Source organism: Schistocerca piceifrons, chromosome 1, assembly GCF_021461385.2.
Source record: "Schistocerca piceifrons isolate TAMUIC-IGC-003096 chromosome 1, iqSchPice1.1, whole genome shotgun sequence".
NCBI classification, from domain to species: Eukaryota; Metazoa; Arthropoda; class Insecta; order Orthoptera; family Acrididae; genus Schistocerca; species Schistocerca piceifrons.
Genome location: NC_060138.1, coordinates 197,482,199 through 197,509,742, shown reverse-complemented (window position 1 = coordinate 197,509,742; position 27,544 = coordinate 197,482,199). Strand labels below are relative to the sequence as shown.

The 27,544-nt window shown below is 43.0% G+C and overlaps 1 protein-coding gene across 1 annotated transcript in view; it reads left to right on the top strand.

Annotated features, from left to right (window-relative positions):
* Window positions 1-27,544, top strand: part of LOC124799212 — a 333,002-nt gene that overhangs the window by 73,238 nt on the left and 232,220 nt on the right. Inside the window, exons 7-10 of the mRNA XM_047262783.1 lie at window positions 8,189-8,441; window positions 12,176-12,377; window positions 20,351-20,494; window positions 20,585-20,627. Of these exons, the coding sequence (XP_047118739.1) occupies window positions 8,189-8,441; window positions 12,176-12,377; window positions 20,351-20,494; window positions 20,585-20,627 (642 nt within the window). The remainder of the gene's footprint in view (window positions 1-8,188; window positions 8,442-12,175; window positions 12,378-20,350; window positions 20,495-20,584; window positions 20,628-27,544) is intronic.

Here is a 27,544-nt window from a genome sequence, read left to right as displayed (position 1 = left end):
CAACGCGTGCTTTCCCAGAATTATCATACAGATCATATTCCAAGAAAAGAAACACGGCACAAAACACACGGTGGCCTGATGTCGATGGCTGCAGAAGTTATTAAAGAGGAAAGGAGCGGGGGGGGGGGGGGGCGGGGGGAGGAGGTCAAGCCAAAACGATGCCTTTCTCAGGATAATAGCAACAACGCTTTCTGACTACAAGTGAAGTACTGACCGAGATTATGAACCGCTGCTGAACGTCAGTTAGACATAGGTTGGTCGAGACGCCTGAGTGTAGGTCAGATGGACTCGCTGCAGTGAATACTGAGTCCTCACAGACAAACTGCTAACAGGGCCAATACGCTCACCATTGAAATGCCCAACGGGCGACGTGGAGACTGGCTGCATGTGCGAAGCTGCAAAAGTTGCAACCGGCCCACCCTAGCGTCGAGATGTGCAGAGAAGCATTGCTGATGCCCCGAGAGAACCAAGACTGTCCTCTATGGCGGCTCTCTGCCAATTTGCCAAACGTGCAACGTACCTGAGCGGAACTGCGCGGACTATCCTCTACGGTGGACACCCACCGAATACCTCGAAAAGCTCTCCTCTCCTCCCTCCTCGACACCAAACCCTCGTGGAGTCGCCAAAAGTTGTCCCCTCCAGTGGTCAAGCTGAGAGCAGAGCACGTCGGCTAAATCTCTAGCATTTCTTCCTCTTGTTGGCAAGATTTTATACAAGATAGCCATAATCCTACGGGGATTCCAGGTTGAAGTGGTTTTCCGCCCATTATCTAAGATTGCAGACCTTCTGGTAACAGTGTAAGGTGATTTTTTATAGCTGAAGGCAGGAATGTATGAAATATCTTGCCAGCATACTGTGGCTTACAAGACCACACGAATCTGTGGAAAACGGCTGCACCGAACATCAACGCTGTACTCGCCTTTTTCAGTCAACAATCGAGCGAGTTTGCGCAGTGGTTAGCACATTGGACTCGCATTCGGGAGGACGACGGTTAAAACCCGCGTACGGACATCCTGATTTAGGATTTCCATGATTTCCCTAAATCGCTTCAGGCAATTTCCGGGATGGTTCCTTTGAAAGGGCACGGCCGACGTCCTTCCCTATCCTTCTCTAATCCCAAATCAACCAACCAGTCAACCACGTCAACTGCTGTTGAACACTGTTTCTCTACTGTACATTCAATGGAGTAGGAAGATGCAATAACTGTGGCCACAGCAAGAGTATTTTGTGACTCCAGTGTTAAATATAATACAGAACCCTCCTTTCACATCGTGAATGGTTCAAGATATTAAAACGAGGTTTCCGGCACATGATAGTATGCCCAAGGACATGAAAATTCGTAATATGTTTAATCCTCACAACTCTCGCATCAAGGAAAACTTGGCAGCAAGTAGATTTTTTTAATGGAGGCGTATACTTTTTAAAGTCGTTCCAAACTCCTAAAAAGACAAATACAATGGCCTTCTGCATGGCGGAAAGTCTGAAGAATTGTGACGCGGGTGCCAATTGGATAACTGGTGGATCCACATCATTTCCACGTTTTTTTTCAAACGAAAACGACAGAGTACGCTGATAGCCATGGCGAGCGATTACCCTGAGGACATATTGAGTTCCGGATGGCGCTAGCCGCCAGGTAGTGTGTTCAGTCTGTCACCGCATGTGCGAAATACACACAGCACGCTCTTTAATTGAGGAGTTTTGGTGTCTTCTTCAGATACGATGGTCCACCTGAAGATGACTGGCAGGTGGCCAGTGGAAATATAATGAAGCGCCAAGGAAACTGGTGTAGGCATGCGTAATAAAATTCAGGGATATGTAAACAAGTAGAATACAAATGGTTCAAATGGCTCTGAGCACTATGGGACTCAACTGCAGTGGTCATCAGTCCCCTAGAACTTAGAACTACTTAAACCTAACTAACCTAAGGACATCACACACAGCCATGCTCGAGGCAGGATTTGAACCTGCGACAGTAGCAGCAGCGCGGCTCCGGACTGGAGCGCCTAGAACCGCACGGCCACCGCGGCCGGCAGTAGAATACAGCGCTGGGGTCGGCAACGCCTATATAAGACAACAAGTGTCTGGCGCAGTTGCTAGATCGATTAGTGATGTTACAATCGCGGGTTATCAAGATTTAAGTGAGTTCGAACGTGGTGTTATAGTCGGCATCCGAGCGATGGGACACATCATCTCCGAGGTAGCGATAAAGTGAGGATTTTCCCGCACGACCATTTCACGAGTGTAGTGTGAATATCAGGAATCCGGCGAAATATCAAATCTCCGACATCGCTGCAGCTGGAAGAAGATCCTGTAAGAACGGGACCAACGACGACTGAAGAGACGCTTTCATCGTGACAGAAGTGCAGCCCTTCTGCAAATTGCTGCAGATTTCAATGCTGGACCGTCAACAAGTATCAGCGTGCGAAAGATTCAACGAAACGTCATCGATATTGGCTTTCGGAGACGAAGGCCCACTCGTGTACCTTTGATGATTGCACGACACAAAGCTTTACCCCTCGCCTGGGCCCGTCAACACCGATATTCTGCTGGTAATTACTGGCAATATGTTGCCTGGTCGAAAGAGACTCGTTTCAAATTGTATCAAGCGGATGGACGTGTACGGACATGGAAACAATCACATGAATTCATGGACCCTACATGTCAGCAGGGGATTGTTGAAGCTGTTGGAGGCTCTCTAATGATGCAGGCGTGTGCAGTTGGAGTGATATGGGATCCCTGATACGTCTAGATACGACTCTGACGGGTGACACGTACGTAATCATCCTGTCCGATCACCTGCATCCACTCATGTCCATTGTGCCCTCTGACGGACTTGAGCAAGTCCAGTAGGACATGCGACACCCCACACGTCGATAATTCTCTCTTCCTAGTTTAAACACTTCCGCTGGCCACCAAACTCCCCAGACGTGAACATTATGTAGCATATCTGGGTTGCCTTGCTACGTGCTGTTTGGAAGAGATCTCCAGCTCCTCGTACTCATACGGATTTATGGACAGCCCTGAAGGATTCACTGTGTCAGTTCCCTCCAGCACTACTTCAGATATTAGCTGAGTCCATGCCACGTCGTGTTGCGGCACTTCTGCGTAATTGCAGGTGTACCAGTTTCTTTGGCTCTTCAGTGTATCATGGAGTGTAGCAAATGACAACCGGCTGCAATCCCGAAACTTTTCTGAACATGTAACCATTTGTGCGGTTCTTCTTTGTATACATTTGTCCTGTTTGGTATCGATCTTACATACATCCGCAGTATTCTAAACATATTGTAAGCGTCTTCCTTCGAAGATTGAATTTCCCGAAGTGTTGCACCTGCTTTACCTACGACTGAGCCCATGCAATCATTCTATCAACTCACATCCCTACAAGTTGTTATACTCAGGCGTTATGAACTGACCTATTTCGCTTGTGTCTCATGAATACTTTAGACGTAGAGTACTACTTTTCTGTGTGTTCTGAATTGCAAAATATTAGATTAACATTAAAACAAGTTTCCATCCCCTACAATATGTTGAAATAATACAGGGTGAGTCGAAAGACGTAGCACCTGTTTTATTTTGTGAACGGTTGGAGGTATCGAAACTAGATTTACGGCAAATGATAGCACACTCAGGGGTACGCAGTTTTGTTGCATGTTTAATCCTTTCAGCTCTGGTATCGACCGAGATATTGATGGATGGATGTTTTTTTGAAAAAGGAACAATTTAGGTTTTTTAAAGGCATTTTAAGCTCTTGAAATACGACTACAGCGATTTACCGTTTGTTAATGTTGACCTTGAAACTTTTCGCAAAAGTGCCCGAGAAATGTGGTAAGCCCGGCGTTGTTGTTATAAGCAACAACAGGATAGGGTTACGCTGAAAATATTAAATGTATTTCTTCTTTCCCCTGCTTTATGCGGCTTTGATATTTCGTCAGCTATACGCTGACTTGTAGCACACAAGAACGGGGCTAGGAAAGCTATTTCAAATGTGTGTACATACACGTGCTTAAGGAAACAGCATTTGTGAAAAGAGCGCTTGATACATAGAGAGAGCTGGTATGAGAGACCCATGTGGCGGTTTTTGCACCTCAGCAACTGATTTGGCCCGTCTTGTTTTTCAGTGCTAGCGTATGTTTCTGGATATTTTTGTGAAATATTTCGACTACAGTATCAGAAATCATTATACCACTATATTCGGGTTTGCAGGAGCTTCGTAATGCCTTTAAAGTACATTACTGGCCATTAAAATTGCTACACCACGAAGATGAGGTGCTACAGACGCGAAATTTAACCGACAGGAAGAAGATGCTGTGATAGGAAAATGATCAGCTTTTCAGAGCATTCACACAAGGTTGGCAACGGTGGCGACACCTACAACGTGCTGACGTCAGGAAAGTTTCCAACCGATTTCTCAGACACAAACAGCAGTTGACCGGCATTGCCAGGTGAAACGTTGTTGTGATGCCTCGTGTTAAGGAGGAGAAATGCGTACCATCACGTTTCCGACTTTCATAAGGCAGAGGCAGGCTGGACAGTGAAGGGAGGGACGTGTTTATAGCGATAAGAAGTGCAATAGTATCGAAGGAAATTGACGGAGATCCGAAATGTGAAATGATTTGGGTGAAGGTCACGGTTAAAGCAGGCTCAGACATGGTAATTGGATGTCTCTATACGCCCCCTGGCTCAGCAGCTGTTGTGGCTGAGCACCTGAAGGATAATTTGGAAAATACTTCGAGTAGATTTCCCCACCATGTTATAGTTCTGAGTGGAGATTTTAATTTGCCGAATACAGACTGGGAGACTCAGACGTTCATAACGGGTGGCAGGGACAAAGAATCCAGGGAAATTTTTTTAAGTGCTTTATCTGAAAACTATCTAGAGCAGTTAAACAGAGAACCGACTCGTGGCGATAACATATTAGACCTTCTGGTGACAAACAGGCACGAACTATTTGAAACAGTTAACGCAGGACAGAGAATCAGCGATCATAAAGCGGTTACGGCATCGATGATTTCAGCCGTAAATAGAAATATTAAAAAGGGTAGGAAGATTTTTCTGTTTAGCAAAAGTGACAAAAAGCAGATTTCAGAGTACCTGATGGCTCAACACAAAAGTTTTGTCTCAAGTACAGATAGTGTTGAGGATCAGTGGACAAAGTTCAAAACCATCGTACATTATGCGTTAGATGAGTATGTGCCAAGCAAGGTCGTAAGAGAAACTGTGGTACAACAACCGAGTTAGAAAACTGCTGCGGAAGCAAAGGGAACTTCACAGCAAACATAAACATAGCCAAAGCCTTGCAGACAAACAAAAATTACGCGAAGCGAAACGTAGTGTGAGGAGGGCTATGCGAGAGGCGTTCAATGAATTCGAAAGTAAAGTTCTATGTACTGACTTGGCAGAAAATCCTAAGAAATTTTGGTCTTATGTCAAAGCAGTAGGTGGATCAAAACAGAATGTCCAGACACGCTGTGACCAAAATGGTACTGAAACAGGGGATGACAGACTAAAGGCCGAAATACTAAATGTCTTTTTCCAAAGCTGTTTCACAGAGGAAGACTGCACTGTAGTTCCTTCTCTAGATTGTCGCACGGATGACAAAATGGTAGATATCGAAATAGACGACAGAGGGATAGAGAAACAATTAAAATCGCTCAAAAGAGGAAAGGCCTCTGGACCTGATGGGATACCAGTTCGATTTTACACAGAGTACGCGAAGGAACTTGCCCCCCTTCTTGCAGCGGTGTACCGTAGGTCTCTAGAAGAGCGTAGCGTTCCAAAGGATTGGAAAAGGGCACAGGTCACCCCCGTTTTCAAGAAGGGACGTCGAACAGATGAGCAGAACTATAGACCTATATCTCTAACGTCGATCAGTTGTAGAATTTTGGAACACGTATTGTGTTCGAGTATAATGACTTTTCTGGAGACTAGAAATCTACCCTGTAGGAATCAGCATGTGTTTCGAAAAAGACGGTCATGTGAAACCCAGCTCGCGCTATTCGTCCACGAGACTCAGAGGGCCATAGACACGGGTTCACAGGTAGACGCCGTGTTTCTTGACTTCCGCAAGGCGTTCGATACAGTTCCCCACAGTCGTTTAATGAACGAAGTAAGAGCATATGGACTATCAGACCAATTGTGTGATTGGATTGAGGAGTTCCTAGATATCAGAACGCAGCATGTCATTCTCAATGGAGAGAGGTCTTCCGAAGTAAGAGTGATTTCAGGTGTGCCGCAGGGGAGTGTCGTAGGACCGTTGCTATTCACAATATACATAAATGACCTGGTGGATGACATCGGAAGTTCACTGAGGCTTTTTGCAGATGATGCTGTGGTGTATCGAGAGGTTGTAACAATGGAAAATTGTACTGAAATGCAGGAGGGTCTGCAGCGAATTGACGCATGGTGCAGGGAATGGCAATTGAATCTCAATGTAGACAAGTGTAATGTGCTGCGAATACATAGAAAGATAGATCCTTTATCATTTAGCTACAATATAGCAGGTCAACAACTGGAAGTAGTTAATTTCATAAATTATCTGGGAGTAGGCATTAGGAGTGATTTAAAATGGAATGATCATATAAAGTTGGTCGTCGGTAAAGCAGATGCCAGACTGAGATTCATTGGAAGAATCCTAAGGAAATGCAATCCGAAAACAAAGGAACTAGGCTACAGTACGCTTGTTCGCCCACTGCTTGAATACTGCTCAGCAGTGTGGGATCCGTACCAGATAGGGTTGATAGAAGAGATAGAGAAGATCCAACGGAGAGCAGCGCGCTGCTTACAGGATCATTTAGTAATCGCGAAAGCGTTACGGAGATGATAGATAAAATCCAGTGGAAGACTCTACAGGAGAGACGCTCAGTAGCTCGGTACGGGCTTTTATTGAAGTTTCGAGAACATACCTTCACTGAAGAGTCAGCAGTATATTGCTCCCTCCTATGTATATCTCGCGAAGAGACCATGAGGATAAAATCAGAGAGATTAGAGCCCACACGGAGGCATACCGACAATCCTTCTTTCCACGAACAATATGAGACTGGAATAAAAGGGAGAACCGATAGAGGTACTCAAGGTACCCTCCGCCACACATCGTCAGGTGGCTTGCGGAGTATGGATGTAGATGTAGATGTAGAACGTCGGATTGTAGCCTATCGCGATTGCGGTTTATCGTATCGCGACATTACTGCTCGCGTTGGTCGAGATCCAATGACTGTTAGCAGAATATGGAATCGGTGGGTTCAGGAGGGTAATACGGAACGCCGGGCTGCATTCCAACGGCCTCGTATCACTAGCAGTCGAGATGACAGGCATCTTATCCGCATGGCTGAAACGGATCGTGCAGCCACGTCGCGACCCCTGAGTCAACAGATGGGGACGTTTGCAAGACTATCTGCAACCATCTGCACTAATAGTTCGACGACGTTTGCAGCAGCATGAACTATCAGCTCGGAGACCATGGCTGCATCACAGACAGGAACGCCTGCGATGGTGTACTCAACGACGAACCTGGGTGTACGAATGGAAAAACGTCATTTTTTCGTATGAATCCAGGTTCTGTTTACAGCATCATGATGGCCGCATCCGTGTTTGGCGACACCTAATTTGGGTCCTTGTGATATTTTTTCTTTTCCCGAAATCGAAAAATGACGTCCTGTTGTTCCACAGCCCCCCTATTCACCTGATCTGAGTTCTTGCAACATTTTTTTCCCGAAGGACATCATTTTGGCTTTCTGGAGAACATTCAAAACTTCGTGACCGACATGTTAAAGGCCCTACCAGTTGAAGCCTTTCCAAGCTGCTACCATGACTGGGAAGAAAAGCTCCGGCGATGTATAGATGCCGCAGGTAACAACTCTGAAAGGAACAATATTGTTGTTTAAAAAAATAAAAACTTTAGTGGATAAAAAGTCAGTCTCATTACTTTCCTTACCTTGTACTTCATTTAACTGCACACATGTGTAGCCGCTTGCCGCCTAACGAACAGTGACCAAATTCATCACCTGTAATCTGAGTAAAAGACTTGGGGAAATCCTTTATCCACTGTATGTGTCTATTGTCTGTATGTCTCTGTATTTTTCATACAGTTGTCTGAAAGCACGGAGATCTTATGATTAACCCCATACATAACTTGTATGGTAGTAGACCTTAGTGGTGAAAGTGAAAAGTTAGATACGGTATTTGCTCTCAGATCGGCAACCACGACCAGCACCGCGTGGCCAGCCGGTACAGCCCAGAGATGGTGGATGGGATGAACATGTTGGTGACGTTGCTGCCGGGAACCGCCGTCACCTACAATGGAGAGGAAATCGGTATGGAGGACAACTACAACATGACGTGCGAGGTGGCTCAGGACCCGCAAGGGTGCGCAGATAACGTCACGCTGGGAAGTTCCAGGGACCCACAGAGGACGCCGTTCCAGTGGGACGACTCCAAGAATGCAGGTATGGGTGCTCTGCAGACTGCTTGGATCACATGCTTTGTGCCAGGGGAGAGGGTATGCCATGACAGGGCTGGCTGGAAGGCATTGTGGTGTGGCAATGGACTTCAAAGACAGAGGTTCGTATCCCCATTTGACCATCCAGACAATTTTTACGTTATTTCCCTAAATCTCATAAGACACATACCAGGTTGGCTGAATTTACACACGAAACCCTAATCCTCCTTCCCTTTTTGTACCTAGGAGACCGTGAAGGGCTGTTCGGGCGGTAATTTGCAACGAATTGTTTTCTTCGGGGAAGTCAGCACGTTTCCTTAATTTCATCTAAAGTAGATGACCATTAACGGCAACCAGGCAGGAATCTTGTAGGTTCACTCTTCATTATGAAGCAAGACGAAAAAAACTAGCACTTTCCTCTCGAACTGTCCCAAGCACCCCATACTCACGTCCACTGTTTCCACTGGCTGAGGTGGCGCAATGATAAAGGAACGGGGCTCTAACTCTAGAATTCTGGAGGAGCAAAGATGAATTATCCGTCCGGCTCTGAAGGTTACACGCGGTTGCCTAAGCCTATTAAGGTAAATGCTAAAATGGTTCACCTGAAATTGATAATGTCGATTTTATTCCCCATTGCTGTCCTGTCCAACGTAGGGCGTTGACGAGGCGCTAAACCCCAACCTGCCATCTTTCTCCATGTCCCGTGGTAAACTGTTGTCCTTATTATATTTTCAAAGATATTTGCTGTTTCGCTTTATTTAGAAACACTGGTCGTGTTATTTCACCTAAATAAGTGCTATACGTATCACCAGATAGTAGCATCGTTGATGTGCCACAAGTAGGTGCTATCTTGTTGGTACTCCGTTGACAGGTATTGCGAATAGAAGCACGGCGGTCAAGCTGTGCAACTCCTATTCGGAAGAAGTAAGTTTCAGCTCCCAGTCCCACAATTTTGATTTAAATTTGACAGAAAATGCCTGGGCAGTTCCTAGGATCCATTTACTGATCCACTATCAGTGAAGTTAGCTCGTGTTCCTTTAATATTGCAACTTTCATTGTGGGGGAAGATGGTGGGTATTTCACTCCTAAAATTTCACGACGGATAATAAAAAATATATATATTTATTCGCTTTTTAATCATGTACCCGAAGAGCTGCACCTTTTGTTTTCCTGTTAAATAGTTATCGATTTAAAAACCACACAGCTCCATCTTCAGGAGTCTTTTAATGCTCTTGCACACAAATTACTACAAAGTTGCTCTTCTCCTTAGCTTTCACATACAAATACTACTCTTCGCTTAGCATTGATACGTCAGCCTGATGTTCTCATCTTCTTCTTTTATATATCCTCACAGCTGCTAGTAATTTTGATCCCCAGCGTAGTTTACACTTGGAGGTTAATAAACATTCATTAAAAAATAAACTCTCCAGTAATTTTGTAACGTAGTATGAGGTGAAGTCTCAATACTTCACTTTTAGGATGTGATCTGATTAAATACACAGTATTAGACGTATGGTTACTGTATGTTACTCTATTCTTATTAGTAATTTATGTTCCAGTACCACGGATCAGGCTAGTAGCTACATGTACATTACATGGGCCAACGAATAAATATTTTATGATTAGTTAATATTACATTCTGTTGATTGTTTTGGAGGGTATAGGGAGAAGGAATGAATCCCAGTTTTGTTCTATCACCAACAGCTCTTTCACAGTTAAAAACTGCAAATGAGCAATACACATGTAACTTTTTCAATATGTGCGGAGGTTGTATTGCGGTACAAACATGAAAATACAACACCACTCAAATTTTCTAGGAAAGACGGTGACTGTTCAGAAAGTGAATTTCAGGCTCATCAACGAATCTAACGTTTTGCCATTTCTCAGCATGTTGATTACACGAGAAAAATAGTGTGGGTAGGTTTTGTTCTCTAATACCTCAGTAACAACCTCGTTGAATGGTAGAAAACCTTCCTCTCACACCCAGTTATTTTTGTTTCAGAGGTGTAAGTGGATATCATTTTTCGAATATCAGGTCCAACAGCTAGTCCTTACTTTCAGTTTCTAACTTCACCCTGAGATAAATGAGGCATTTCCCATCTCTGGCTATTGCTTTCATGGGCTATTTTATTACGCTGAAATTAATATGTGGTGATAATACAATATTTTGTAATCAATCAGATTCTTACGCCAAAATATTATAAACTTCACATTATTATTTATTGAGATGGTATATGAAATATATATACGAGGGTCAGAACTTTAATAGTGACAGCTATTTATTTACAGCACGTACAAAATAGATATGTGTTTCAAAGTTTTATTGACCTTCAAAGTAGTCAGCAGCATTGTGTGTAACCTGTTGCCAGCGATGTGGAAGTCGGAGGATACTCTTAGCAGTGCCAATTGAGTTGACAGTTCGAGCGGCGCTGTCTATTGCCCGACGAACTTGGAGCAGTTCTGAAGCAAATGCCGTGAAGTGTTTCCTTCAGCTTAGAAATCGAGTTGAACTCACGAAGGCTTAAGTCAGGGGAGTGCAGGAGGTGGTATTGGACTTAGAAACCCCATCACTCAAACAAATCAGCAACAGCGTGCGCTGTACGTGCTTGAGCATTGTCCTGCAAAATGATAGTCAGGTCCTGCAGAAAGTGTCATCACTTCTTTCTCTAAGCTGGTCGTAGGTTGTGTTCCAAAAATGAACAGCATAGAGACAGAAGCGACGACACTTTCTGTAGGAGCTGGCCATTATTTTGCAGGTCAATGCTCAAGCACGTACAGTGCAAGCTATTACTGATGTGTTTGACTGATGGGGCTGCTAAGTGCTGTACCACCTACTGCACTCCCCTGACTTAAGCCTTCGTGGGTTCAACTCGATTTCCAAACTGAAGGAAACACTTCACAGCATTCGCTTCAGAAGTGCTACAAATTCGTCCTCCTCGATAGCTGAGTGGGCAGCGTGACGGATTGCCGTCCTACGGGCCCCGCTTCGATTCCCGGGTGGGTTGGAGATTCTCTCCGTTCAGGGACTGGGTGTTGTGTTGTCTTCATCATCATTTCATCCCCATCCGGCGCGCAGACCTGCACTAAGGCGCCCGGACTTGCCCCGCAAGGGGGCTCCCGGCCAATGACGCCAAACGCTTTTTGCTACAAATTTGTCGGACAATAGACCACGCCGCTCGAACTTGTCAACACAACTGGCACTGCTGAGAGTATCCTACGACATCCACATTCCTGGCAACGGGCTATACACAATGCTGGTGACTACTATGAAGATCAGTAAAACTATGAAACACTTATCTATTTTGTACGCGCTGTAAAGAAATAGTTCTATGTATTAGAGTTCCAACCCTCGTAATTAAAATTGCTAAAATGCCTTTTCCAGTACTGACTTCGTTGTAAAACAAATAGTGGGTGATACGGCATTTTTTATCATATGAAAATCCAGATCACTAAAAATAAAAAAAAAAATATCCCACTTCAGTCAAAAAGCGTTCTTTCAGCGTTGACCTGTGTTAGTTGTAGCTGAATTGGTATTAATATCTAGATGCCTAAAAAAATATCGTAGCTTGGAAATCGATATCAGTTAAATCGGAAAGCAGCAAGTGCAGCTTGGATACAGAAATGCAAACGAAAAGAATAGTATCTATTTTTCACAGTGAAAGAGCTTGTTTCAGTTTTAGACTACAATACGCGTGTTGAAGTGGGAGGCTGCGGTTGCGTATGCTTGGCTCTTGTGCGCAGGCTTCAGCACGGCGGACGTGACGTGGCTGCCCGTGAACCCCAACTACCCGACACTGAACGCCGCACTCCAGGACTCGGTGGACGGCCGCAGCCACATCAAGACGTACCGCCTGCTGGCCCAGCTGCGGCTGGACGAGTCCCACCATAACAGCAACGCCACCGTCACCAGCACGGGAAGCGTCTTCCTCTTCAGCAGGGGGCAGTAGGTTCCACTTGCACACCCCTACCAACCTTGTAGAGTTCCATTTTCATGTCTAATCCGCATTAAAGTACCCGGAGGCTATAATCAGTGTACAGATACTCACAGAGATCGGAGGTGGGCTGTAATTGTCGTACAGAAGCGAAACTTTGTAGATGTTCCAATGCGTTACTTTCGGAACCGACATACACTGGAAAAACATAGTTCCAATATTGGCAACACGGTGCAAATCTGTCGCTGTGAATGGAGGAAATTTGTATAAAAATGTTTTCACCTGCAATATATGGGGAAGGGGTGTGGGCAAAAAAGGCAAAATAAGCGAGAATGACAATGTTGATTTTATTGTTTACTCCGCTTACACAACTTGTTCAATATGAGCACAGGAGACGTCGAAGAGACGCTGTTCATTGTCAGATTTGCACTTGGTGGCCGAAATTGGAAATGTTTTTTTTTTTTCCAGAGTGCATCCGTTCCACATCAACGCTTTAGTATATTACCAAGTTTCGCTGCCGTACGATAATTACAGTCTACGTTGGACCTCTGTGTCTTTTTTCCAGAATAAATCAGTTAAACATTAACGCATTAGCATATCTACCAAGTTTCGCTGCCATACGATAATTACAGTCCACACTGGACGCCTGTGAGTAGTTGCAGTTTAATTATGACCACCTGGTAGGTTAACAAGGCTCTTTAAGTGTGGAATACACATTATAACGTTGACTTTCTGCTAAACACTACTCTTTATTTTTTGCTCTTTATTATAGCCCACTACCCAGTATTCTACAATAGACCAAATTTTCTATCTGCAATAGCTATTACTATCACTATTAATAAGCTAATACTACCATCATCATCATCCATATTTTTGCTACTGCTACTACTACTACTATTACTACTATTGCTGTTGCCGCTGTTGCGTCTACATACGACTCCCTTCACCATTATTACAGGGCTTTTCAAAAAGACTCATCTGATTTAAGTAGATTGTGTGTTCTACATGAATGAAGACAAGAACGAGGGCTTGAAAGCGTAAATGAACAGATCCAAGAGCATAGAAATAATTGAAGAAACATGTCGCAAACATGAATGAAAATAGGATGCGTGAAATTATAATTAACTGTCGACCAACAAGGAAAAGATCAGTACAGTAGATAGATCAAGAAACGGGTGGAGATATCAAATAACTATCACGGAGCATGAAAGCAGTGCACAAGAGAACATAACAGGCAAGTGTGTGACACTTGAAGAAAGAAGAAGAACGAAAAAGACGAAAAACTTTTTTATTTAAAAAGAGCTATCCGAAAATACAAGGGAGTACTTTTTACATACATACGCATAAAATATTGGGGTGATTTTTACATTTAGTTTTCGAACAAAGTTTTCGTTTAACTTTCGAAAATGTTAAGTGTGCTCTCTGTTGGCGGGAGTCACATTCGGCCCAGACTTTCGCCATCACGTCTGGAGATGTTGCATTCATTTCTGTTGCTATTCTGCGTCGAAGTTCATCCTAAAGTATGTGAAAGGGAAGCTACATAGGCAGAGTCTTTCATAGCCCACAAGAACCCCACACACCGTGAAATAAGGCGACCATGGAAGCCAACAATGAAACGCAAGATCCGTACACTACATACGACCGATTCATCGTTGAGGCAGATCGTCCGCAGGTCGTGGTCGTGCGGTAGCGTTCTCGCTTCCCACGCCCGGGTTCCCGGGTTCGATTCCCGGCGGGGACAGGGATTTTCTCTGCCTCGTGATGACTGGGTGTTATGTGATATCCTTAGGTTAGTTAGGTTTAAGTAGTTCTGAGTTCTAGGGGACTGATGACCATGGATTTAAGCCCATAGTGCTCAGAGCCATTTGAGGCAGATCACTGTTAAGAAACGCTGTTACTCTGATTTGATGCCTTATAAATGGTTTTGAAAGCCTGCAAAACTGAAATGAATAGGTTTTTTTATAAATAATAATTCTGTTACCAGTGACGATTTCTTTTCATACGGTACTTTTCACACGACACGTTTCGGGAAATGATTCCCATTTCTACGTGATGTCGTCGATATGTGAGAGTCTGCTTCATTTCGTTGACTTTGAGTTTTCTTATGGTCCATTCGTGCTGAGTCTCACACACAACTTGCGGTACACTTTAAACATCGAAAAAATTTTCGATAATAGAAGAATTATTTATAAACATACCTAACGCTGTCACATTCAGATATCTGTGCAGTGGTGCTCCATTATGTTCAAAAATGGAATTTTCGATACGTTCTCGTAATTGTGGAGAAAACCAAATCTTCATCATTTCCACGTACGTGATTCCTATTCCGAAAAAGCGGGAAAAAATAGGTGGTTGACGTTCCCCTTTGAATGGATCTTACAAGAGCATCACCCATCAGTCGGATTCTTGTAATTTTTTTATATTTATTGCACGCGAAGTTCAGAACTTAAATAGGAATGGCCCAAAGCTGTTAGAAGCAACTCTTAAAAATAGACTTTGAAGATTTCGGAGGAACTGTAAGCCAGTGAAGAGAAGTTCATTTTCGCGACCTGCCGCATGGCTCACTCTGAAGATGACAGTGAAGGTACTAAATGTGTGCTACTGCTAAAGACTGAATATAATCCCTCATTCTATGAATGCTGTAATTTATGACTGCACTTATCTGTCACCCTATTTGCGTAATTTCATTGTAAGCCAGTCATTTTTGTTACTGTTTTTGTGGAATAAAGAAAAACTCGGTAACATCTTGGTAAAACAACTGGGTGCTCAGGTTCGAATCTCCGTCATCTTTTTTTCCGTTTTGGTTTTTCCTTCAGTTCGAATACTTACACAACGTTCAATATAAAATTTCTCAAATATATGCCAATTAGGGCAATCTGATAGTTACTTATTAAGAAAAATGAACGTCTTCTTGTTTATATTACATATCGCACACACTGCAAATGTAAACTCTTAATTGTAGTTATTTTATAAAAGATGGTCATTAAATATCGTGCCACCAGCTTGTCACCTTGTGGTTAGCGTTGCTGATTGTCGGTTGTGGGACCCCGATTTCGAATCCTGGCCGGGTTAGGGATTTTTTTCTCTCGAGATTAGGTGTGTCGTTTACAGTCACCATCATCGACGAGGAAATCGCCTAAGTGGCGTCAAATACAGTGAAAGACTTGCACTAGGCGGCTGAACAGCTCCAGAACGAATCTACTGGCTAGAAATGCCGTACACGCGTTTTATTTCAATAAACTCTCCGTCCGAGCAAGCCCCGAAAGCTCCAACGGTACCTACCGACCGCCGTGTTATCCTCAGCCGATAGACGTCAATGGATGTGGATATGGAGGACCATGTGGTCAGCACGCCGCTCTTCCGGCCGTTGTCAGTTTTCGTGACCGGAGCAGCTACTTCCCAGTCAAGTAACTCCTCAATCATCCTCACACGGGCTGAGTACACCCCAATTGCTATCAACTCTCGGAAGACGCGAATGCCGGCCGGTGTGGCCGTGTGGTTCTAGGCGCTTCAGTCTGGAACCGCGTGACCGCTACGGTCGCAGGTTCGAATCCTGCTTCGGGCATGGATGTGTGTGATGTCCTTAGGTTAGTTAGGTTTAAGTAGTTGTAAGTTCTAGGGGACTGATGACCATAGATGTTAAGTCCCATAGTGCTCAGAGCCATTTGAACCATTTGAAGACGCGAATGGTCACCTATCTCGGTGCTAACCAAGCCCGACAGTCCTTAACATCGGTGATCGACGGCAACTGGTGTTACCACTGCGGCAAGGCCGTTGTTTCTTTTCAATAAAGATTGTTCAAATAAAAAAAAAATACGATTTTGTTGACAGTCTCACAAAATGCCGATAATTAAGAATTTATATTTCCAATAAAAACTGGAATTTTGCGTGTGATATGTAATTAGAATGAAGAAGATGTGCATTATTCATAAAAATGTTGAATTAATATGCGTTAATTAGCATATATTTAATGAATTTTAAATGTAAATGATATAGATACTCGAAATTAAACGAAAAAATACCACGAATAGAAAAGACCATAGCGAGGTATGAGCCAGCAACTTTTTGATAACCCGTCATTCTTGAACACTATTGACTCAATCACATGGCCCGTCCTGAAAACCACCATAATTTTTGTAAATAAGGTTACTTGAAAAACTTCAAAGCCGATTCTCTCGAGAGTTTTTGAGACTAGCATCGAACATCTTTGGGCCATTGATGTTTGAGTCTGAACTTCATGTACCATAAAAAAAATAATAAAAAACACAAAAATCCGGTTACCGGGTGGTGTCCTTGTTAGCCTCATCACTGAACGCTAAATGTGAAATAAAATTATTATCTTTCATTTCCATGCCCCGAAGAGATTCAGAACACTCAGAACGTTATTATTTTCCACCGTCGTTGAGTGCTTGTAACAATTGAGTCCTGTGTGGTTTGAAACGTAAACATCAGTGTGCCAAACTCTAGACAGACACGTGGGTAGAGGTAAAGTCCTGGTTCGCACCATGAGCAGTTTTCTGTGGACTGACTGCAAAGCTCTGTGAAATAGCTCTTAGTCGTGAGCGAGCACACCGGGCGACCTGTGGAGTTACATAAACAGCCAGTGTCTTGAAACTTCTGGTCCTATAGTCGAATGCTTCGAGCTGCAGGGGACAAGGTGCAGTGCCGTATTCCCGTCAAATATCACGCCACACATTTCTAACCCAATTGAACCCGTTGAAATGGGGAAGGCAAAACGCTATTTGGTGCTGTGTATTGATATCGAACTCACATCGTGTAAAGAACGGGCAAGCGAGGTAACTGCGCATAGGAGATCGCTGTCGACACCCACAGGATCTATGAGCTCAACTACAGCGCCAATATTCATCCCAAGCCTCCATATTCATTCATGTACAAGATATAGCCTTTGAAATCAGCGAAATATTTTTGAAATAGCCTATATTTCCAGGCATACAGATGTTCAGCCACTCAAAGATATCTGACAGTTTTTCTGTCGGAGTTTTTACACAGTTACTCAGTGGCACCTCAGGTCCATAATTCACTGCCTGCTCCGTGGGTACTGTAGACTAATGAAATCGCCGGCCTGAGTGGCCGTGCGGTTCTAGGCGCTACAGTCTGGAGCCGAGGGACCGCTACGGTCGCAGGTTCGAAACCTGCTGCCGGCACGGATGTGTGTGATGTCCTTAGGTTAGTTAGGTTTAATTAGTTCTAAGTTCTAGGCGACTGATGACCTCAGAAGTTAAGTCGCATAGTGCTCAGAGCCATTTGAACCATTTGAACTAACGAAATCTAAAATTTTCGCCTTGATTAGATAGACGCAGTCTCTGTCGGCACACGTTTTTTCCTGTCCTTCCTGGTTACAGAGGTCAATCCTCTGGCTCTATGCTCTGTTCATCATTAAGAATAAACCCGATGTACACAAACACAAACGCGATGATCGGTCAGAAGCCGTAACACATGTACACTGGTGTTCTTGCGCTCTTGGAATTAGGCTCTACTTATAAATTAGATATCCTATTGCTAAGTTACGTTAAATGAATCTTTCAAAGTAGTTCAAATGGCTCTGAGCACTATGGGACTTAACATCTGTGGTCATCAGTCCCCTAGAACTTAGAACTACTTAAACCTAACTAACCCAAGGACATCACACACATCCATGCCCGAGGCAGGATTCGAACCTGCGACCGTAGCAGCCGCGCGGTTCCGGACTGCGCGCCTAGAACCGCTAGACCACCGCGGCCGGCAAAATGAAACTTAAGATATTCTAATGTACTAACAGCCATCAAAGTTCTTCTTAATCACGCTTTAGCTTTGTAGCTTCTATTTCAGAAATCGTGTACGGTCACAGTCTCTGTACTGTTTTGCTCCGATTGTCGCTCTGTCAATACGCAGTATGAAAATGGCTGAGGCTGCTACCTGCTCCGTAGTGAAATATGCGTGTGCGAAACGGTTAAAAAGTGGCGAAAAATAGATTGTTCGTAATTTTGTTAATACATTTACATAAAAAGTCGGCTTTGAAGTTTCGCGAGCGATGGTATTTGATACTGTTGAGGTGTACCTGTACACTGTACGTGTAGCGGAATCGGTACCATAATAGATTAACTGTCTGGTGCAGTTCATGACTCGGTGGTTCAAGTTCGGCCTTGGTCATCGCTTTTTTCGTTCACTTTGAAGTAACCACATTATGCAATTGTAAAACTCATCATCATTTGTTATGAATAATGCATGTCGTCTTGTTTCTAATTAAATATTGCACGCGAAGTGCCTGTTTTTATTTCAAATGTGAATTCTTCGCTGTCGATATTTATGAAAGATTGTTGATAAAAGTAGCTCGAATTAAGAAGACATTACAGTTTAATTTTTCAGGCCAAAAATGAAAAATCAATACTCTGTTAATAGACTATGTTCATTGTTTTATACCACACATGTAGTCTCACTCGAACCAATGTGAATTAGTGTCGTAAAACATAAATAACAATAATTTTCATGACGTCGATCACACCAAAAAAATGTTGCATTTTTACATCTCCCACTGTGCCGTTACGATACGAACCCAGTAAAACGGATCTGGAGCCAAGTTAAGGGATTTGTGGCGAGAAATAACAAGACTGTTAAGCTGCCAGACGTACTGGAACTAACCCATGCAGCTTTTTCACATGTCACTGGCGCGTTATAGAACGCCACATCATGAAAGAGGTGCAGAAAATGTGGCAGCTGGGTGGGTTCGTGAATTCTGTTGTTGGTTGACCCGTGATCAACGTAGATGACAGTTACAGAACTGAAATTTATTGCTCAGATTTGGATAAGGAAGGAGCTAAGAGATTATCAGACTGTAATTAAGACGTTCAGTTGCTCCAGTATTGAACAATTCGATGAAATCCCTGCGGTACGCTTTTGCGTCACACGTAGCTCACTCAGAAGAATTACTTTTTGTTGATGTTTGAAATTTTCATCACTAGTGTTTGTATTTGGAATGCTATGTTAGGTGAGATGCGAGCATTTTATGCTCTCCGTCTGGTCACCTAAGAAGCGTGCGGTAGTGCTGGAGTTCTGCCGAATATTGTTTCATTCTCTTTAAAAATTAAGTGACATTCGAAATTATATTATTTCTCTGATCGTTTCTTTTTACGTTTGAACTGCAACTGCTCATATAATTCCGTGTTAACTGGACCAGGTGGCTGGCCAGTTCTGTCCAAGTTAAATGCGCCGGTAAAGCTGTTGTCCCGCACTATCGCTCAGTCTCTGTGAGTGTAACACAGCATAATACGTATCCTTATGATCATACTCGACTGTACTGGATACAGCTTGGCTTCCGCTCCTCGTGAAACGAAATCCAATGAGATTCAAGCAGACGCTGAAGAATACGTGGGGTAATGTTTACATCAGGTTTATTCTTATGACGAACCCAATTTAGAACGAGTTACGATATTCAGTGTCGATTGTCCCTTCATTATGACCCGCGTCGCCTTGGTCTCTCCAATTCCTTGGGGGTGCAGACCCGTGCTTCAGTGGCGTTAATGTGCCTGTAGCGCAGATGGGACATGTTGGTTCAAAAGACGATGTCCCTCGCACGCCTTTGTAGAGATGGAACATGCCAGTTCAAAAGATGACGCCCCTCTCATGGCTTTGTAAAGACTTCGATCTGGTGTAGTTTTTGCAGCAGAAGGGTGAATTAGTTACCAGAAACGATATTCATATTACTTTCATCCACTTGCGAATTATACGTATTTTGTGGACAAAATAATGAGCTCCCCTCTAGTTATATATCAGTTTAGATCACTTAACAATAGAATTTAATTCAGATGTGATAATACGTTCACACTGTTGCGACGTCCATAAACACCTGTTTGTTAAAAATATACAAACTTATAAGTAACAAAGTTAAAAAATTTCCTATTGAAACCAACCTCCATTCTTCCTTTCTTGGACGAAGTCTAACGTAATGCATTTGGCGTGATAATTCAAACATCTTTCTGCATTACAGGACGCAGAACGACGCTACAGTTGTGGCGATGAACGTGGGGTCTGAGGAAGCGACGGTGGACATCATTGCCTCTCTGCCTGGCGTCGACCTACCTACAACTCTCGTGGTGTACGCGTCCAGTGTCAACAGCGAATTGGATGAAGGGTGAGTTGATGGAACTGACGGCTGGTTTGCACGTAAACTGTGAATATCTAGTAGTGAATTCTCCCGGTCATACAAACAAACTTGTTCAAGACATCCGCAAAGCCGCAACATCGCCTGCCGCAGGGATATTCGGGTAGCTTCAGCTGTCAGGACAAGCAGGGTCCTTTGCTGTCTGCGGACGAATGCGTTGTGAACACGTGATTGAGATTTCATTAAAGATACACAGTTCTCAGACAGATTTCCCTTCAGCCCCGCTAACTATAGACATGATAGGGAGTTTACAACACAGATGTAATTACACTGACACCAAGAAAGTCTAACAATTAAGATTACCGTGTTTTTGCAATTCAATAAACAAGTGGATATAAGGCTTCTGAAGTCTTATGTCTTCTACATCTACATTTGTATCTATACGGACACCCCGCAAGGCACCGTATGGTGCGTAGCGGAGGGTACTCTGTGCCGCTGCTAGTCATTTCCTTTCCTGTTCCACTCACAAATAGAGCGAGGCAAAAACGATTATCTAGATGCCTCTATATGAGCCCTAATTTCTCGTATCTTAACTTCGTGGCCCTTCTAACAACCCTACCACAACAAAGGTCAGCATTTAATAACGATTGTGGTGTTGCTCACGCTGCTAAATACTGCATTTTCGGGCAACAACACTCATATTATGTGGCAGGTGTCATTATAGCACGGTTAATAAAGTCATTTCATGTAATAATCAAAAAACTAGGCACTCATCTTTTCGTGTTTCCCACGCTGTTCTCGTAGTAAAATCATGTTTCAATCGTTGAAAATCTAGGTGGTTATGATTCCAAGCTCGAATGCAAAGAGGCCTAGGTTTTATTGTGCTATATTCAAAAGTTTTATGGATGCGCTTCACAAACCATTCTTGAAGATTACACTTTTGCTGGACAATGGTGATGTAAAAAAATAATCAGCACTCCGAAATTAAGTTACACTTTCTTTTAATTGCTTTTATTGCAATATCACGTGACACACAAACATCACTTCACAATACGAAACATACTTGAAATCATCTTCCTCACAGTCACTGTTAAAGTTCACATTTTATAAGCGGACTACAATATGCGTCTTTCCAACATGACGCCCAACACTTGACTTTCTCCAGGTCCGACTCTCTAACAAGTTAACAACTAATTAATAATCGCTTACGCGCCCAAAAATCAAGAGTTACAAGTACGTCAAAGATCATAGTGACAAAAGAAAGAATACACATAAGAATGATATTATTGCAATATAAACATATCGATGTATCACAAATGAAATCAGATCTGAATGTTGTCTCAGAAATATGTTAAGTAGTTAACAGAAACACAGTAGAATATAGCTGGTATCGAGTGGTTCAGGTGAGGTGCCGTAATGGTTGCGTAATTCAAGTACCATTACACCCTCAAGCGCAATGTATGTTGGTGGCAATAGAATCGTGTGACTTTCAGATCCAGATGCCGGTTCTCTAAATTTTCTTAATAGTGTTTCTTGCAAAGAACGTCGTATTCCCTCCAGAGATTCCCATTTAAGTTCCCGAAACAGGTCCGTAACATTTGCGTATTATTCGAACATACCGGTAACAAATCTAGCAGCCCATCTCTGAATTGCTTCGATGTCTTCCTACAATCCAACCTGGTACGGATCCCAAACATTTGAGCAGTACGCAAGAATAGGTCGCACCAGCATCCTATATGCGGTCCCCTTTGCTGGAGAACGTCTCCTTTCTAAAATTTCCCAAAAAACCGAAGTCGACCATTTGTCTTCCCTACCACGGTTCTCACATGCTCGTTCCATTTCATAAAGGTTTACAACGTTACGTCCAGATATTTAAACTACTTGATTGTACCAAGCAGGACATTAGTAATACTGTATCCGAACATTACAAGTTTGTACTTCCTACTTAGCCCCAACAACTTACATTTCTCTATATTTAAAACCAGCTGCCTTTCGTCACACCAACTAGAAATTTTGTCTAAATCGTCTTGTATTTTGCTACAGTCACTCAACTTCGACACCTTGCCGTACACCGCGACATCATCAGCAAACAACAGCAGAATGCTGCCTACCCTGTCCACCAAATCACTTATTTTTTATTTAGCGTATGGCAAGTACAAATCACGTATGAAAAATCTAAAAGTACATAACACACAAAACAGTTACAATATCACAAACAAACATCTAGGTTAGAAATATAATCGATTGCACTGTTAGTCGCATCCATGAAGTCCCTTGTTGGCCCAGGGTAGGCCCTCAGAGGGCATTCTACCGCGATATGGTGAATTGTCTGCCTGTCAGCGCCGCAGTCGCACTGTGGTGATGGCACTATGCTCCATTTGTACAAAGAGTCCGCACAACGGCCGTGGCTCGTCCTGATCCTGTTAAGGGTAGACCAGATTTTGCGGGGCAAGTCAAAGCCCCGAGGTCTGTTAGATGTTCCCAATAAGGTGTTAACCTGAGGCGGTGTCTTTTCCTCCCATTCTTCTCTCCAGCGGTCCTCAAGAATAAATGCGTTCTTTACCAGATCTTTGGCACTTGCGAGAGGGGGGTGTCTGGATTTCAATCTATTTTGCTCAATTCCATTACTCAGGGTGTGGATAGGAAGATCTGGGCTATTTTGGATTTTTCGACACTCCCTGACAAGTGCGTGTTCTCTGCGCAAATGTGACGGCGGGATATGGCTCAATACAGGCAGCCATTGGACAGGAGTTGACCCGATCGTTCCAGAGATAATCCTCATCGTTTGGTTCAAGACTGCATCCACCTTCTTGATGTGAGCACTATTTAACCATATTGGGGAACAGTACTCTGCTGCAGAATAGACAAGTCCTAGTGCAAAGCTACGCAGAACGGAGGCAGTGGACCCCCAACTAGTGCCACAAAGCTTTTGGACAATGTTGTTTCTAGATCTGACTTTTTCAGCAGTGTTTACAAGGTGTTGTTTATAGCTCAATGTTCTATCGAGTGTCACGCCCAGATACTTTGGTGTTCTATTATATGGAAGAATGCCGCCATCAAAGCGGATCTTGAGCTCTTATGTACACAGAGAACAACAGCGGTGCTATCGCACTTCCCTGGGGCACCCCTGACGATACCCTTGTCTCTGGTGAACACTCGCCATCAAAGACAATATACTAGGTTCTATTACTTAAGAAGTCTTCGAACCACTCACATATATGTGAACTTTTTCCATGTGCTCGTACCATCTCTGAATCATTTAATTTGCGTGAAAGCACATAACGTAGAAGTTTCTTGCAAGTGCGACCATCTCTTAAATAGTGTTCCTGCCAGCAGATTTATTATCTTTATTGTCATAGTGAAACAGCTATTTGTGTCTAGGTGTGTCTAGGGGCGAAGATAATTTTTTCTTCGGTGAGAGGGGCGGGGGGGGGGGAGGGGGGGGGGGTCAGTGCTGCTCAGGTACAAGATGCTCATTCAGGCCAGTATTCCAAAATATCAGCAGCTGCATTATTATAACATTTTTCGACTTTTAGAAGTGTATTTGATTCTACTAAACGTTCTAGTACAAATGTACCGAAATGAAAGCACTATAGAAGAAAAATCGCGAAGCTTATCGATATTGATGTAAACCACTTCCTGAATCGCGAATTTTAGCCCCTATAATCTGCGTATTATGCGAAAGTCCACTTCAAACGCATTCTTTTTCAGCGTAGGTATTCTGATACTGATTAATATTTCAAGTCGGTCAGCATCGTTAAAGTTACTTCTGTCAACAAGAGAAGAAATGTCATTTTCTTCCGATGGAGTTGCAAGTGGAAAAATATTAACAGTCGTACCTATCTTTTGAACTAAGTACAACAGACTGAGAACGAAAAGTGGAACTAGTGCTTGTTCCCTGTAGTTTTACTATATCTTCACGACCTCCTTTGAGGTCTTCATTGGGTGATTAGAGAGCTGGTACTTTATTTTGAAATAATGGTTTAATTGATGTTCGTTGAGGTCTTTCATGAGCGGTTTGCTCCATGATAGTTCCTAAAAAAGAGGACTAAAAATGTGAAATATTGGTTACTCAATTGTTGCCACATTGTGAGGCTGAAATAATCATAAGTACTATGTGTTAAAGTAAAAGAACGAAAGTAATTTAAGTAAGGTGACTTTCTAGAACATGTCTTTTCTAATGCGTAATTTGGAAAATGAGAAATGAGATGGAATGAAATGTTTAAAAATTCCACAGACTTACTTAACTAATACTCCAGAATATGGTCCCATTCAGAAAAAGCAAATCATTGCAATTTTTTATTTATTTCAAGATAACTATTAATTTTGAAGGTATTACTATGGCAGTCAACAGACTATTTATTTCATTGATTGCTTAGCTCCCTCCGTTGGGTAAACTGAAGCTTGTTATGGGGTTGTGGCAACTTTTGTCTCTATGACTTACTTTCTGTTTTTAAGGTTCTCTGATATAAATTAAAAAGTCTGATTGCAGCACAAAAGTTCACAAGTAACTGTTTCTTTTTCTTTTAATTTAAAATCAAGAAATTTCCCTGTCTAAGTGATAGTGGTGGACATGTAACAGTCCATTCCACTGTCTTTCAGACATAGCGGCTGTCGAAGCAGGTAACCCACATGATACGTAACTGTTTGAGTCAAGCAACCTCGCAGTTCCTTACTGTGTACGCTAAGGCCGAAGGCATTCAGGTAACGTGAATATACCAATTCTGTATCGTTCATTCAACTTTTCTTGAAGCTGTGACCCCTAGTTCTGCTCGGAAATCGTCGATTACATTCTGAAGTTTCGTGACGCTTGCCACCGTACATGTTAATCTACACGAACTGCCAAAAAGTGCCATTGCACTAGCCACTGCATAGTGAACTGCTTGACCTTGAGCTGTGGCATTACTTTAGTTTCATTTCATAATCATATCTAAAAATAAGCACCACATGTGTACACGAATGCCGCTGTAACGGGTTTTCACGGAACCTTGTTACTTCGTAGCGTCATTTCCATCACAGTAAGCGGTCGACCGTATCGCAAGCTGCAAACGTTATCAGCACTGCAGGAGTTCCCCCCCCCCCCCCATTCCCACCCCCTCAACCCCTCATAATATTCGATTGAATAACCTATGCTAATAGTGTTTCACGCCAGAGAAACAGGTCTGTAATACTGTTTTTACTTGATTTCTCCGTATTCAACAGTTTTCAGTGTCTTTCACCATGTTATCAATTTTCCGGATGAACAAAATTGCTTGTTTTAAGATGTAATTTGAAAGTGTAGGCTATCATGGCAAGGGCCGGTAGCTCTTTGGAACTGTTACGAAAATGAAGTATGAATCGAAACCAAAATTAAATATTTTATGCACCAAATTATAGGACAGCTTCTTTGTAGCCGCCGGCCGAAGTGGCCGTGCGGTTAAAGGCGCTGCAGTCTGGAACCGCAAGACCGCTACGGTCGCAGGTTCGAATCCTGCCTCGGGCATGGATGTTTGTGATGTCCTTAGGTTAGTAAGGTTTAACTAGTTCTAAGTTCTAGGGGACTAATGACCTCAGCAGTTGAGTCCCATAATGCTCAGAGCCATTTGAACTTCTTTGTAGCCTCTTCCTTTCCCCACACAGCGGGGTTTGTGGTCATCGTAATTACATGCCTGTAATCAAGTAAATAACGAAAAATTTTCCGTTCGTTTAAAAACATTATTCTATACATTACAGTACATATAGATTCCCATTTTCATTCTTAATGTTTTCTTTCCCAAAGGATCTGCCTTCTGGAGCAAAAAAATGGTTCAAATGGCTCTGAGCACTATGGGACTTAACTTCTGCGGTCATCAGTCCCCTAGAACCTAGAACTACTTAAACCTAACTAACCTAAGGACATCACACACATCCATGCCCGAGGCAGGATTCGAACCTGCGACCGTAGCGGTCGCACGGTTCCAGACTGTAGCGCCTAGAACCGCTCGGCCACTCCGGCCGGCCTTTCTGGAGCATCACCCTTATTTTTAATGCATTGAGAAGGTCCCAAGAAACGGATTATTTATGGATCATTTAAGTGGTACTGACTACCCTTAATACTAAATGCATGACACAAAAGCTATATTTATGGCCATTTGAAATTAGTATGCTTACATTAGTACACTTACTTAAGAACCCTCACTCTTCCAAAACACAACTAAAAAGCTTACAGAGAATGTCAGCTCAAGTGAACTGTACAAATAACACCATCTAAGTCACACTAAGTACTGCAAACACCGCTGGCCGGTGTGGGCGAGCGGTTATAGGCGCTATAGTCTGGAACCGCGAGACCGCTACGGTCGCACGTTCGAATGCTGCCTCGGGCATGGATGTGTGTGATGTCCTTAGGTTACTTAGGTTTAAGTAGTTCTAAGTTCTAGGGGACTGATGGCCTCAGATGTTAAGTCCCATAGTGCTCAGTCATTTGAACCATTTGAACTGCAAACACCCTTCTTGCCGTCGGAGGGACGAAACATTTTAAAACTTCCGCAGACTGTATTCGTCTTTTAATCCTCAAGTAAACAACATATCATTAGTGACTGGTCAGTGACCCTAGGGCGCAACAACTAGGTGTTGTTACAGTATAGGAGACAGGTGCAAGTTACGTATTAGTTATACTCATTGGTGTCTGCAGAAGGTTTTCCGAAGAGGAGGAATATTATTTTGTAATTCCCATTTTTTTATACAAATGAGTTTGTCAGTTTCGAGACATGCCATATCATAAAAACTAAACTGAATAGTTGACACAAAAACATATTATGTAACAGAGAACTGACTATTATCCAGTAAGTATAGTCCAAAAATTCTGTACTCCAGATTTTGGGAGGAGGGTGGCGGTGAAGTCCCCCATTTTGCTTTCCGTTGCGGACGTCTATGGATAAATTGTTACACCACTAAGAATGAAACTTTGAGCCATTCTGCGTCTAAAGCATTAAATGCGCTCAAGTTTTTGGTAATGACTATGTTGTTTGATCTACGTCTCTGTTACTTCATGTTTTAGTGGTCTCAGACGCCATAGTTCCGCTCCGTAGGTATCGATGTTGTTTATATAAGTTGTCGGTGCTA